The sequence below is a fragment of the Struthio camelus genome, chromosome Z, assembly GCF_040807025.1.
Source record: "Struthio camelus isolate bStrCam1 chromosome Z, bStrCam1.hap1, whole genome shotgun sequence".
In the NCBI taxonomy this organism is placed as follows: domain Eukaryota; kingdom Metazoa; phylum Chordata; class Aves; order Struthioniformes; family Struthionidae; genus Struthio; species Struthio camelus.
This window is the reverse complement of record NC_090982.1, coordinates 50,499,096-50,513,921: the sequence shown is the minus strand read 5'-3', so window position 1 is coordinate 50,513,921 and position 14,826 is coordinate 50,499,096. Positions and strand designations below refer to the sequence as shown.

The following is a 14,826-nucleotide window of genomic DNA, read 5'->3' as shown; positions in this document are numbered from 1 at the left end:
TTTCACAGGGGGCTGAATGGCTGATTACCACCGAAAATTGCCTATTGCTTCACTTGGTTTATAGAACAATCGAAGTTATTTTGGCAGATATTTAAAGACAAATTCAGTTCTGCTGAGACATCATTGTTCAATGGTACTTACACAATGATTTGACTAATGAACGACCTAAATGATTTTTGTTCTTATCCCTTTAATTTAGAACGCTTATGCATTACAGCAACTTTTTTCTCATTGTCTAAAACCATTGTTTAAGAAGGTTGATGTGGTTTGCCTCTACCGCATGTGGCATGCAGCTCAGTCTCTGTAGCTGTTGTGTACTTGCATTCCTGTAAATGACTTCTGCCATTTCGCTGAAACCAAGTGATCAGATGAACTTCTAAACAAATAACTGCTTATTAAAATTCCAAATAATAATGGGTTATAATTAATACGACAAAATCATGCACAATTTATAATGATAACAGTTGTCTAGTTAATCTAATGGAAGACTGAGCATTGAGTCTGTTTCTGCATACAGCTTGCTTGGCCAAAATCTTATTTTGACGTGACTGGTTAATGTGTATCCACTTTGCTGGGACATTGAAAGTTGATGCTTAGAAGTAGTTTTGATCAAAGGCAGAGCTGATGGATATTTCTGGAATTGATTAAGTGTTGCTTCATTTTCACACTGAAAAATTAACAAACTAAATAAGCACATGACACCAAGTTAACATACACATTTTGCTTTCAAACCAGAGTCTTATTGTGTTTTTGAAAGAATAATTTTCTTAAATAGCTTTAATAGTGGTGCTATATATATTTATTTATTTATTTTAGTATTTTTATCTGTTAGTTTTAGTTGTTTACCATGGCTCATTTGACTGGGAAACGATGGGGGGGAGGGAGAACAGCTGACAGGAATAGGGATTTAAATATCTCAAATATCGGAGAAGACTTTTGTTCCTTTATCTCTTTATAAAATCTCCTTTATGCTTTACCCTTCCTAAAAGTTGGAAAGAATGCATTTAATGCTTTTTACTTTCCTGAGTTATACCAGATAGATATTTTTGAAATATCTGAGTAAGCAGTTTGAAAACATCTTGAAATTACTTCCCCCTGCTCCGAACATACATGTAGAAATGTAGATTGTGTGCAGCCTGCAGGGCTTTACTTCTGATGCTTTTGCTTTGGACACTCTGTCGTATATCAGAGGTATATAGTTCTCCAAATGCTTTTTTAAAATAAGGAAGTGGTTTTTATGTGCCTTTATCAGTTGCATGTGTGTGTTTGTTTTTTAGGATAAAAAGTTGCCATATCATCTCAGGGAAACTGTAACCTGTGTCTGGTTTCTTGGAGCAACAACTCAAACCAATAATGAACAGCTGATACCGGTTAAACTGTGCCTGGAAGACAGTTTAATCACAGTAGCAACGCTGCAGAAGCAGTATCAAAGAGCTGGGGCCTTTTGTGTTCCCAAGTCATTGGGAATATGCCCAGTGTCTCAGCTGCCAAAGTGGATGCAGTTTCTACCTAGATCTCCATAGGCCTTGTAGTCATGTCTGTTAGCGCAACAGAGAGCGATCCTCCTAGGTTCTTCGTCGGTGGAGAAGATGGAGAGGAATTGCTGGACTCAGCCAGGTCTACAGATTATGATCACTTCTATGGCCATGCGGAAGAGGAAGAGGAAGAATATGACTCTGTATGTACTGTAGGGGCATGTATGCACTGTATGTTTTCTAATGTTATTTTACCTTTGAAATTATATTAGCTCACGTTAAGTCTAATACTGAAACGGTGATCTAAATTGGGAAATGTCTAATCATATTAAGATAACCACCCATCAGTTACATTTGGCAATGCACCACACTTGAAAAATAAGTTGCAGTATGTATACCTTGATCTAGGAAGTAGATGTGCTTGACCTTAATACAGAGTTTGAGGGCAGTTCAGGTGGCTGTGCCAGTTTTGCAGACTTGTTTTGGTTTCTGGGATTGAATTTCAGAGCATGAGCCTTAATTGGATAATGAGTAGCAAAAAATGATAGAGAGAGTTTATCCTTGGTATATATTGTCAACTGCCATGGAATTACCTTTGTCAGTTTGAACAGATTCTTAAAATTTCTATTTTCATCTTATGATCATCTTACTGTTGTTCTTATGAGGATATGACATGTTTTTATTCTTTCCTTCTTTCTTATCTTGGTCTATAGAAAGTGCATGTAAAATTAATCTCAATTTATACCCTAGTTTGTTGTACTTGCAGAATGTTCTGAATTATTTTAACACTGCTTCCCACTTTTTAGCTTGTTTAGAACTGACGCTCTTCATTTTAGTCTGCACGAAGAATGTCATGTCTCTGTTAAATTGTATTTTTTTCTTCATCTTTTTGTCTGTAACATTTCACTTTAGGGAATCATCAGATTAAACTTTCGTTGTTTGCAAGCATGTCTAAAATTTAAATTAAAAGAAATGTTAATCTAACACTTGGCTGTGATTAATTGAAATGCAAACACCTACTGCAAAATTAGCAGCTCACGCTGTTTAATGCAGTCAGTGTATTTTAACAAGAAAAAGTAACTGGCTATGTTTTAAAAGACCAGTAGCTTTAAAGGATTTTTATGGGGTTGTTTATTTTTAAACACATGAGCAGTTTAGCTGTTGCACTTACTACCATTGGGGAAAGTCAAATTTTTTGAAGGCTTATAAAGTGAAAGAGAATATCGACTATACAGAGTGAAACTAGCTATACACAGAGTAACTCTGAGAAATCTAGAGTAGTATTTTCCATTTGATTCATTTTCATTATCATAATTCACTTATGGGTAATAAAATGTGAAACCTTGTGGCTAAATAGATTTAGAAAAATTAAATTGTTTAAAAATGAGTTACTGGTTAATTTCCCAGTAAGCCGCAAGTGTGATCTCACTCTGGTGTGGCATTTCTCACTCAGTTTTTGATCCTGTCTATTTGTTCCTGGTAAGATAAAAAATATTTTAAAGTAGTATAATCCTGTTGAAAAATTTAATTTCCTGAAGCATGTTTCATAAGGACGCAGGGCAGAATGCTGTCTCACAGAGTTGTGTTACTTGCTAGCAATTTACTACCTCTAATATAGCTTTTAATCATGTATGTAAATTTTAACAGAATATGTCTGCACTATTATACTGCTATTACACTGTTGCATTCTGAGAATACTTAATAATTGCTTTTTTTCCCCCCCCTCAGCCACCAGAAAGACAAATTTTAGTTGGGATTTGTTCAATGGCTAAGAAATCTAAGTCCAAACCAATGAAAGAAATTCTTGAACGCCTCTCCATGTTTAAGTACATAACTGTTGTAATATTTGAAGAGGATGTTATTTTGAATGAGCCAGTTGAAAACTGGCCTTTATGTGACTGTCTCATTTCCTTTCATTCTAAAGGTAAATCTTTTACTAATACAATGAATATTTTCAACAACTAAGTATTTCTTCCAGTCTAGGGATTTTTTTAAATTATTTTTGCCTTGCAGTTCTCTTAGATTTTTCCTAGGAAGCAGTGCCCTTGTCTTGTTTAATGTAATACAACTGACTTTTAAAATGCAAGCTCTTAAAATGATGCTGTTTTTATTGTGTGAGAAAGTGCTGTCCTGACATGACATTTAAAATAGCTGTTCCATTAGTAAATATTTGGAAAGCCAGTGGAATGGTAAGCCCTGTTGATCTAATACTAACTTGGATCAATAACTGCAAAAGCATGCTGCTCTCTCAGTGGGCGTGTTGGGTTTCTAGCTACTTGTTCCTGTATCTCTGCTAATCTCTATGTTTTTTGTGGAACTCTGCAGTGAACCAAAGATGAGTGGGCTGAGGTTAAAAATCACATTTTTCGGGCAGAGGCAACACAAGCCCTAGTTCTGGCACTAGGGAATGTGGAGTGAGGAGGAGGGAATGGGAAACAGGAAGATTACTTATGGCAACGTACACTGAAATCAAGCTATAGTTTCATGATTGTCTTAAGCTCACATTATGTACGTTTACAGTTGAGAGAGGGAACATCCTCCCAAAGCCATATGTCTGGTTATACTCTGAAGTTTGCAAATGAAGGTTCCAAACTATTTACTAGCATTGTGTCTTGTGATTCTTATTTATACTCGTTAATAAACATTTTAGGTTTTCCCCTGGACAAAGCAGTTGCCTATGCAAAACTCAGGAATCCATTTATAATCAATGACTTGAATATGCAGTATCACATACAAGACAGGTAAGTGATGCTAACTACCTGTCAAGAACAAACCACTTCTAAGCGAGGGACTCGCTTCGAAATGTTCAATTTCTTGTAGAGTATTAATTTTACGCTTTACGAGCATCGTACTTTGCAGTTGTATATATTGAAAGAGATTAGCAGCCTCAGTGAACATAGTTATTATGCAAGATGGTGTTAGCTGTGAAACAGGAAAAGCTTAATCGGAAATATATTAAACAGTTAATTGCCTCTGAGATGAGGAAATAAAAGAACGTTTGATTCTGGGGTCACAACCGTTCTCTGCTACTGTAGAGCATTCCATAGTTATAGAATTCGTGTGGCTTATGAAAGACTTTTTCTGTAACGTTAAAACTTCTGGGGGTCGTTGAATGACCACATGGTATTTGAATACCAAAGTGAATTTTCTTTCTGGGCTGCAATCATGGTTAGCAAATATTAAGAAAACAGTAGTAAGCAAAATAAAGAAACATTAGCGCTTTCTGAACAGTGAACAGACTTGCTGTTTTGGACGCCTTCAATTGCTGTGCTATATGAACTTTTTCAGCCCTTCTTGTTACTCTCTTCTACTGAGAGACTTGTTCTGTGGAAATTGCTCTTGCAGTGTGAGTGTGGAGGGAAAGCACTGGCACTGCAAACATTGTTTTGCTGATACTGATGAGATCACTGCAAAGGTACAGCTCTCCATCAACAACCTTTTGAAGCATTGTAGCATTGTATGCACCGAGTATTACAAGTGATTTATGTGATGTGGTTATATATTTTCCTCCTCCCTTCCACGCGCTCATGGGTTTGGAAAATACAAATACTGTCAGGACTTGCAGTCTTACTGTGCAACTTCTGTTCTTTCCTTCTAGGAGAGAAGTATACAGTATTCTTAAAGCTGAAGGCATTTTACTTCCTCGTTATGCAGTTCTAAACCGTGATCCAAACAATCCCCAAGGTAAAAACTGATGACAAAAGTATCAACCACTGGCATCCTTTGGTTTCCGTTGGAGAACAGTAGATACATACTTGAAAGCTAACTAAACTTTACTTTCTAGAGAATTAGTTCATTGGCTCAGAGATCAATGTCTTCTCTAGTATTTAATTGCAGTATATGTTTGATGATTCTGAAGTCTGGGATCAGAATTCTCTTATAGCCATCATAAACCAGCTAGAATGAGGCCTTCCAAAATCAAACTGATACAGAAGTATGCTACCAGCCAAGGAGAGCAGCATTCATGATTTTTCTTAAATTACCCACTGTAATTAGTAATCTTGCTTAGAGTAGTAAGACTGGCAAAAACAACTCAGGCTATTGAATGCTTTCCCTTTCAAATACAAGGAACTGTGTAAAGGAAATGTAGTACAGAGAGATTCTGCAGATGTTCTCCTCTGACCATCACTTGCAATGAATTTTTTCTCTTCTTGAAAGCAAACCTAAGAGCTTTTTCTACTAAAAATCAAACATCCTATAACTATAGGAGATTGCAATGACAGATCAAGACATAAGAGTAAGATAAACAATAAGGAAAATTGGAGCATTATCATGTTGTAGCTCTTTGGAGGGGTAGAGAATTTTAGGTGAAAAAGTCTGCATGATGTCAGAGAAAAAAAGACTCATTTTATTGTCTTTGAAGTCAAATGAAAGCTACTGCACCCAGCCAGCCTGTAGCGAAGTGACTTCTGATCCCATACACAGAAGAGCTACCTAATCCAACACATATTGTGAAAGAGTTCTCAGCCCGATGAAAGTACCATTGCATCTGGCCCCACATTAACTGTCTAGCTGTGATCACTCTGGTATTTCAGAGAAAGTAAGAAACTAACAGCCCTACCTCCTTCCTTTGAAACATTTCCAAAAAAAAAAAAAAAAGCTCATATACAGGATTATGCCTCTTTAGGGGAGGACTTGCTCTCTGATTCTGCAAGAATCAGCAGAAGTCCTGAAACAGAGGATTAACGTAATACCATTTAGATGTGCTACAGCAAACATATTCAGCACATGATGATCAAGTCCTTGTGCAGTCAGTAGCAAATCAGACAACCAAATATTCATGTTAATCTACTTCAACCTCCAAAATCACCCGTAATCTCTAATCATCTTTTTCCATGAATATATCATTGCATCTCTGTTTGCACTGTTTCCTCAGAATGCAGTTTGATTGAAGGAGAAGATCATGTGGAAGTGAATGGGGAAATTTTCCAAAAGCCTTTTGTAGAAAAGCCAGTTAGCGCTGAGGACCACAATGTTTACATTTATTATCCAACATCTGCTGGGGGCGGGAGCCAGAGACTCTTCCGAAAGGTGAGGACAGTGTACTAAAACTGCTGAGATTCTGTCATGCTAAGTGGAAGATTGGTGAAATTAGTTCTTGTGGGGTGGAATCAGTCTCCTAGTGTGAGAATACAAAAGTAGATTCCATAAGAAAGTTAACAGCCTTTGTTCTTTTTTTCTTCCAAAAAAAAAAAAAAAAGCTGCAGATGCCTAGCAGATAATTGCACAGTAATTCTGTCCTGTCCGTATGTTAGCTGGGACGTGCATCTTTGCCTTTGTCATATATGGCCTATAAAGGAGTAGTGACAGATCAGAAAAGTGCATTTCGGGAAAACTTATAGAATGAATTAAGACCCCTGTTCCTTTTTTGCAGACTGTGAGCTACTGCCTATTCTTGTAGATAAAAGAAGTGTACGCTATCAGGGCATGTTTAGAATATCATAAAAATCTTCCAAGAACAATCAAAAGCTACTTGGTTCATTTAGGACAGGAAATGTGTTCTATCAGTACAGATGTGGTACTTTAAGGAGTTTTAAGAGTTTCTCATACAGTAACCTATGAGTTTATTAATAGACAAATATTTATTTTAGATCGGCAGCAGAAGCAGTGTTTATTCCCCTGAAAGCAGTGTGAGAAAAACAGGCTCCTATATTTATGAGGAATTCATGCCTACAGATGGCACTGATGTGAAGGTATGACAACCACGCGTTCTGATTTATATTTAGAACAATCAAGTGCTCTAAGAGTCTGTCAGCTTTAAAGATGAAAGTATATCTGTGTATCAAGGATTAATTTTAATAACGTTTTGATACGGTTCATAAGTAGAGAATGTCGTTCTTATTCTAGCAGGACGCAGTACTTGTAGTTCAGAGTATCTTTGTTTATGTCCTTGCAGTCAAGTACTGGATGCTTATTACCTGACACATTGTCTTTTTTTGTAATGTATTAGTGCCAGAACACTGCATACTTTCCTGTATAAACCTTGATGTTTTGTCTGAAGTTTGCAAAAAAACTGTACCTGAAATATATGTTTACCAAATATTTTAATCTTATCATTAATAAACACTAGTTACTTACTAAAACTATATGAAGTTGGAAAAGGTAATGCATTAAATGTACCTATATATTATTTATAATCTTTTCTTCATACACTTTAACAGATACAAAGATTAGGTAGGCATCATAATAGAGTGATAAAATACATTAATAACAGAGCAGGAACTCAGCCTATAGAAATTGCTTTCCCTCCCTTTGTGTCCAAAGTCAATTCTGAGCCTATCACAAAACACATCAAACAATTGTTTTACCTTATGCTTGGGATAGCACCATATTTAGGCCAAGAGTGGAAGTTAGAGAGCCTGAAATTTAGCAGTCAACTTTTTCCACTTGGAGATGCATGAGGGGAGTGCTGGTTTTATGTTTTCAGACAAATTCCCTGTTCTTTAAAGTTGCTGTGCTTTTGTGAGCTGTCCCCTTCACATGGTTTTTGTGTGCAACACCATGCAGAATACTTTGCAGGGGGTTAACCTGAGGTTGCAGAAGCCTGTGTAAAGAGCTTTACAATCTATTTTCAAAAATGTCTCTAGTGATCTGAAGAGATTCAAATGACTGGGTAGAGACTGCTTTGACTAGTGTGATAGTGTAGTCACTGAACAGCGACTGTGGACTTAAGCATCCTGAGTAGATTTTTCTTCAAGTAAAAAGACTTTCGTCTTCGTATCAACTTCACCCAACTCGCCCTCTTACCTGAGTTGACCTGCTTTTAGGTATTTCTGTCATCCATGTTCTCATTCTGGCTTGCTAGCGTCTGAGAAACTACATTCATCAGTCAGGAAGGAAATGCACAGTCGGGTCTTGCAGGAGGTTGGTGATGCTGCCTGCCATGCCTTGTGATAGCAGTATAAGACACACTTGTCACCCCATCTCTTTAACATGATGTCCTGCAGGGCGTAACATCTGAGAACTGTTTTGAAAAAGTGCAACTGCCTACAATTGCTCCCTTAAATCTACTGGCAAAGATAAAACCACCGTGTCTAGTCTCAATAGGCTTTCCAGTGAATCTATATTACGTTATAGTCAACCGCACATTCTTAAATGCGGCACGTGGAAGGGGTGTTGTCAGCTTAGATTTTTAGCCTTGGAGAGGTTTCTGTGACTTAAGCCCGGCCTTCATTCTATCTGAAGAAGGTATCGAGACAGTATGAGAGCTCTTACTACAGCATTCTTCAGTCCTGTTGGAGAAAAGATGGGATATTTGACAGTATTTACAGTCACCTGCTTAGTTGAAGACATTCTTATTAAAACTTAGATTTGTTTTTAAGGGAAGTAACAGTAGCCCATTTCTTGAGAGCTTTTGACAAATCTTTTCTAGCAAAGACTCCAATACTTTCCTCTTTCAGTGAGTATTGTCAGCTGAAATTCTAGCAGAGGAGGCAGCACTCTTATTTTCTGAATCCCTTGTCTTGTCACGATAAAACTGGGCAGATAGTCTTTGTTCAATCTTACCTAAAATACGAAAATATTTTTTTAATGGGAATCAATTAGTCCTACAGCCAAATTTCAATAATCAAGTAAGCTCAAGTCATTTTTTTTTGTATTAATCTATCCAGATTTTGCAGATATTTCGGTTTAAAAATAAAAAAATTAATCCTCATTCAGCAATTTCTGTCTTTACCTGTTCACTTGGGCTCTGGCTGTTTTCCTCTCTTGTTTCATCCTAGGCTGTCACTAAATGATTGGTGTCCTCTGAACACAGTGCCATTGAGGAAGTTGCTTTAGTGCCATCTCATCAATAATAAAAATTTGCTGACATCTTTTGCACGGACTGTCACACTTGAGATAAATTTAGTAAGGTGCTTGATGCGTGTAATGTAACTTAATTACACTGAATCAAGAGTTCCTATTTTTTTAATAAAGGTGTACACAGTAGGTCCGGACTACGCTCATGCTGAAGCCCGAAAGTCTCCAGCTCTGGATGGCAAGGTAGAACGAGATAGTGAAGGAAAAGAAGTGAGGTATCCAGTCATCCTGAACGCAAGAGAGAAGTTAATTGCTTGGAAAGTATGCCTTGCCTTCAAGGTAAGCTGATTACTTTTCTATCTGATCAAACAGTTAGTGCTAATTAATTGTTTACCACATGAAACTTTCTTAGCGTTTAAGTGTACGGAGCCAGTAGTTATACAGCTGCAGAACTCCCAAGAGAGAGAAGAGTTAAACTTCCACATCTACGTTTTGTTTAATCTGGAAGAATTCCTCCTTTACATTAAAAAGTTCTGGATGGGATGCTTTTATTGTGCAAAGCACAAAAGTAGCAGAAAACTTGCTAGTCCACAAGTGTATGTGTTGTATCCATTATACATTCACATGCTTTGTTGATGGTTTCCAAGTAATAGAAATGCAACTGCAGTAGTCAAGTTTATGTAAGTCTTGTTGACTAGTATTTACACTGGGTATGATTAATTTGGTATTGACACAATTAGTTTTTCTTGATTTTTAAATCTTTGATTTTCATTTCTGTGTAGTTTAAGGTACTTTTGTTAAAACTGCACTCAATTTCTTAGCCTCCCTTTAGCCTTCTTATTGAAAGTTGCCTTTCAGTCTGTTGTGTGTTAAATGCACGTAGCTACAATGGTATATAGGAGCCTGTAGGGTACGGACCATTATCACCTAGCAAAGTGGGCTTCCAGCTCTAAGTAGTAATCTGTTAAAATAGCATTTTATCCTAAATTAACAATGTCAATATCATGTCAATGTCAAAACAATATCCTATCAAATTTAAATGTGGATAGAAATGTTTTTATTAGTGCTTTATCTCTTCTTGCCTGCCACCCTCAAAAAGCAGCGTCCAGAGAAAAATCTCTGTGAGAATGGGGGATTTGTGAGTCAGTCATTGACTGTACAAAGGGACTTGAGGATTAGATTTGTGAATATGTGCACTTGACCTGCAATATTGATATTGCTACAGATAAAGCAAAGTTGGGGGTGTAAAGCTAGTAAATAGAAAAACAGTTGCATAAGGTGAGCAAACCTTACATGGAACTGGCAAAAGGCATTAAGTATTAAATCTGTGATTTTTGTCATGTTTTCGAATGAATACCATATTAAAATGTAATGATTGTTTATAGCAAGCAAAGCTAAGGAAGGTGATCTCTGCCAGAAATGACTTGAACTTTTATTCTGGAACAGCAAACGGTTTGTGGCTTCGATTTATTGCGAGCTAATGGACAATCCTATGTCTGTGATGTGAATGGCTTCAGTTTTGTGAAGAACTCCATGAAATACTATGATGATTGTGCTAAGATACTTGGGTAAGGGTTTATTGACTTCAGGAGTTTTGCCTGTTCACTGTATTATGTGTAACTATAGCTTATGTGCTGCTTTTCCCTTATTCCTAAATTCTTCCTGGAATATCTGAGTTGAGCATTTTGTGAATTGTAATTGAAAAAATATTTTGAAAGCAGGACTGAGGTCTTACAGGTAGTTGAGTTTGGGTTTTTTTTTTTGTTTGTTTTTCCTCCAAGTGGGCAAGCACCACTGAGTGATTATGCTTCCTGCTGTTTAATACATGCTCAAATTAATGAACATCGTCCTTGATCTAATGCTGGTATATACTCTTATACTTGTGTATTTCATATTGGTATATACAAGCTGAGGTAGCAGAGATATCCTGTCATGCCACCTTCTGTCTGTTACGCTGGGGATAATAAGAGATTATACAGAATTGGGTACTGAACAGTATGCCAGTGAAATGTTGCCTTCAAACTCAGTTGATCCCATTTTGACCAGTTAAACTGACTTTGCAGTAAGGCTGTGCTAATGAGATGCAGTATGACCTTTCTGTATTATCAAATGATCTGACATCTTATCTAAATGGTGAAAAAGAATTTACAGCTAGATTGAAATTCTAGATGATAATAACTGTAGGCCTGTTTTTTTAGGTTGGGTTTTAAGAGTTAGAGTCGGAACTCTCAGTCCCATTTTGATTTCTTTTTTTCCAAGTTGCTGTAGATGTTATAACTTCTGCAAAAAGTTATCAATTTATTCCTTATGCTAAAAGGTAATACATTATAGTGTTAAGTCAACAGCAAACTCTTTTCCTAGCTTTTAGAAATTAATTTTGGGGGTTGAGCTAATTTAAAATGCAGAATTTTAATACTCAGTATTATTACTTAAGTAGAGTTTAATCTCAAGTTCAATATTTTTGATGAGTTACTTAGACAGTAGGACATCAGCAAGATTTTAAAATCTTCTGTAAGTGAGCATAATGTAATCATTTTGTAGTTATGACCAGAAACTTTACACGTTACTCCAGTTCTTACTGTATAAACTTCTGAGCAATAAAATTACTGCTAGAAGTACCAGTTAGTCTTGGATTAGAATGGCTTGCTGATTTTTCAGGGACTTTCAGTTAGGTAGTGTAGTCAACTATCTGAATATTTAAATTAACCAGACCAAATTATGTCCTAGGAATTTTTCTTGGAATTGGGGTACATAAACTGAGGTTTTTTTTATAAATCCTGAACAAGTTAAGCTTCTGTCGTTTCTATAGAAAAGGTAATTAAGGATTATAGTAGCTTTAAATGTGTTGTTTTAGTGGTGTACTGTATAAAATTAAAAAGTATGTGTCTGGAGACTTACTGTCACTAAAACCAAGTTGATTAAAACTCTGTGTATGTATCTGTTTGGTCTGGAGTTTGTATATGTTGTATAAGCCATGCTTTTTTCCCCCTCCCACCCCTCTTTTAGAAATATCATAATGAGAGAACTTGCTCCCCAGTTTCAAATTCCATGGTCGATTCCTTTGGAAGCTGAAGACATCCCTATTGTGCCAACCACCTCTGGAACAATGTAAGAGAATAGTAGCTCTACTTGAATTTTGTCAAGTCCTAATATAACATTTGTGTGAATTTTTTTTTCTCTTCACAAGGTGTGCCCACTTTCGCCTATGAACACTTGTTTTGTGTGGTGAAAACAAGGAAGGAATCACAATTGCTATGCCAGCAATCAGAGTTTCTGACCCTTAGTCAAGCTGAGTATAGAACAGCAGATTTTCAAGTGTAGCATCTTCTACGCATAGCTTCCTTCACTGCTAATCATTGTTCAGCACCAACTTAATATGCGCTTCTAATAAACATGCTCTCTCATTAAATAAACCTCAAAATTGTTGTTTTAAAAACTACTTAAAATAGATATTCTGTAGTTACCCAAGTCTTAAAATCAATATTTTTTATACCTTCCATCATTTTCAGTTAACCTTATATTCTTGCATATCCTTCCGTCACTTCTGTAGTTATGTCAAATATAATTGTCAGCTGTCTTGATTCATGGTATTTTTAATAATAAGAAAAAATGCCCATCCATTGAACTGAAGAAAAACTTTTAAAATTTCAGGATGGAGCTTAGATGTGTTATAGCTGTAATACGTCATGGGGACCGAACACCAAAACAAAAAATGAAAATGGAAGTAAAGCATCAGAAGTAAGTTGAATTTTGATTAAAAATTAGTTTCGTAACTTCAGAACCAAGGTCATGTCATAGGCATGTGGAAGTAATGCAATGAATTGAGCAGAAGTTGCATGCATGTTTGCAAGTTTGATTTTTTTTTCTTTATAATGTAGCCAATGTTATTCTAGGTAATGACCAAGCATGCACCTCTCTTTGTAACGAGACAATGAAATTAATTGTGCAGACTTTCTTCATCCCGTGTTGCGACTTGTAAACACTCCCGTTTAATCTTAGTGAAAATACCTTTGTTTCTATAAGTGTCCTTACTCAAAATATTATAGCAGAGAATATTCTGGTTCACCATTTGACTGTAACGCTATGTCTTCTCTGACTTTCTCTTTTTGTCTTACTGTTGTTCTTGCATCAACTGTTATCTTACTGCACCACCTTTTTGTCTTCTGCCCTATGATTATATTGTGTTTTTGATAGATACTGTCTTTAGGTTAGAGATTATAAAGTGCCTTTCCTGGTGGCCCTGGAGTTATGTGCAATCTCAGTAAAACATAATTAGTTCGCACTGGGATTGGATTCTTGCATTCAGCATTATATGTTGTAAACGTGTAGCAAATGTACATTTACTATTTATAATCTCAGTTTCTGTCAAGGGTGGTTCTTGAAGATTAAAACTAGACCTAGCTGCACACTCAAAAATATTGTCATTTGATGTGTGGGGTGTTTGGGGTGGTGGAGGGGGGAGAGGAGTTTTGTCTTGTTTTTGTTTTCTTTGTATTTCCCTTAACACTTGGCAAGTCTGTATGTCTCTGACTTTTCTAATGTGTTGAGGACTTCTTTGGGAGATAAGATCTGAATGAATAAAGCTTGACTTGAGCTCTGAAGTTGAGATATAAACACACTTTTCTTATTATGTAAGGATGTTAATTTTAGGCTGCTTTAATTTTAAATGCCACTCGTTAAGTAACAATCTAACATTCTTACTAAATGTGTTTTTTGGGATATCTTTGTTTATTTTAATCAATATACTTTCTCCTAAAGATTTTTTGATCTCTTTGAAAAATGTGATGGATATAAATCTGGAAAACTAAAACTGAAAAAACCAAAACAGTTGCAGGCAAGTTTGTCTTTATTTTTTCCCCTGGTATTTTATCAGTAGAAAATAATTTGTTTGTTTTAAGGAAGTCCTTTCCTTTCTTTTAGGAAGTGCTTGATATAGCAAGGCAACTCCTTGTAGAACTTGGGCAAAACAACGATTCTGAAATTGAAGAAAGTAAAGCAAAACTTGAACAGCTAAAGACCGTGTTAGAAATGTAAGTATCTAATTTTGTCTAATGCTTCATAGCAGTACAGATGTCTGTTACTCTTACTTCTTTAACTGTTAACGGTTACTGCTTGGAATTGCAATGATTAGCAAATAATATGCAATAGTGTTTTAATTCAGACATAAAGATTAGTGAGGGAAAGGATAGCTTCATGTTTGACATTAAGGAGAGGGTTCAAGAAGACCTGGCCTCTTTCCGTGTTTTCACCTTATCTTTTTTTCATGGAACTTAATGCTTAATTTAGCTTGCGTCTCAGTGCACTTTTTATGAAAGAACTGGTTTCTTTGATCTCCAGCTTTATTTTCTTGTATGTTTTTGAACTTAAAAGTACTTGAATGTAGGGTCTGTCTCTTGCAGTGTGTGACATAATGAAGTCTGCTGGAGCCAGTAGGTGGTTACGCTGCATGTATACTGTCTACCTTTTGGCAAACTTGGCAGGTTCCAAATAGATACAGCTTTGTATATGAAGCACGAAATGTTTTTAAATCAAACTAAGTCTTCAAGGTTTGTTAAGGACCTGCAGTCTTACAATTCTAAATGGTAATAGATAACTTTAATTCAAAAAATCA

At 36.2% G+C, this 14,826-nt stretch overlaps 1 protein-coding gene across 22 annotated transcripts in view; it reads left to right on the top strand.

Moving 5' to 3' along the window:
• PPIP5K2 (diphosphoinositol pentakisphosphate kinase 2) overlaps positions 1–14,826 on the top strand; it is a 54,454-nt gene that overhangs the window by 12,530 nt on the left and 27,098 nt on the right. For 15 of the 22 annotated variants that reach the window (XM_068926811.1, XM_068926804.1, XM_068926817.1 and 12 more), the window contains exons 2-13: positions 1,278–1,678; positions 3,204–3,399; positions 4,126–4,216; positions 5,074–5,159; positions 6,352–6,506; positions 7,067–7,168; positions 9,393–9,554; positions 10,662–10,783; positions 12,222–12,323; positions 12,867–12,953; positions 13,974–14,049; positions 14,136–14,245. In XM_068926811.1, coding sequence (XP_068782912.1) covers positions 1,535–1,678; positions 3,204–3,399; positions 4,126–4,216; positions 5,074–5,159; positions 6,352–6,506; positions 7,067–7,168; positions 9,393–9,554; positions 10,662–10,783; positions 12,222–12,323; positions 12,867–12,953; positions 13,974–14,049; positions 14,136–14,245 — 1,433 coding nt within the window. In that variant the 5' untranslated portion in view covers positions 1,278–1,534. Of the gene's footprint in view, positions 1–1,252; positions 1,679–3,203; positions 3,400–4,125; positions 4,217–5,073; positions 5,160–6,351; positions 6,507–7,066; positions 7,169–9,392; positions 9,555–10,661; positions 10,784–12,221; positions 12,324–12,866; positions 12,954–13,973; positions 14,050–14,135; positions 14,246–14,826 lie in introns of all 22 variants that reach the window. The other 7 variants (XM_068926823.1, XM_068926822.1, XM_068926821.1 and 4 more) reach the window with 2 other exon arrangements.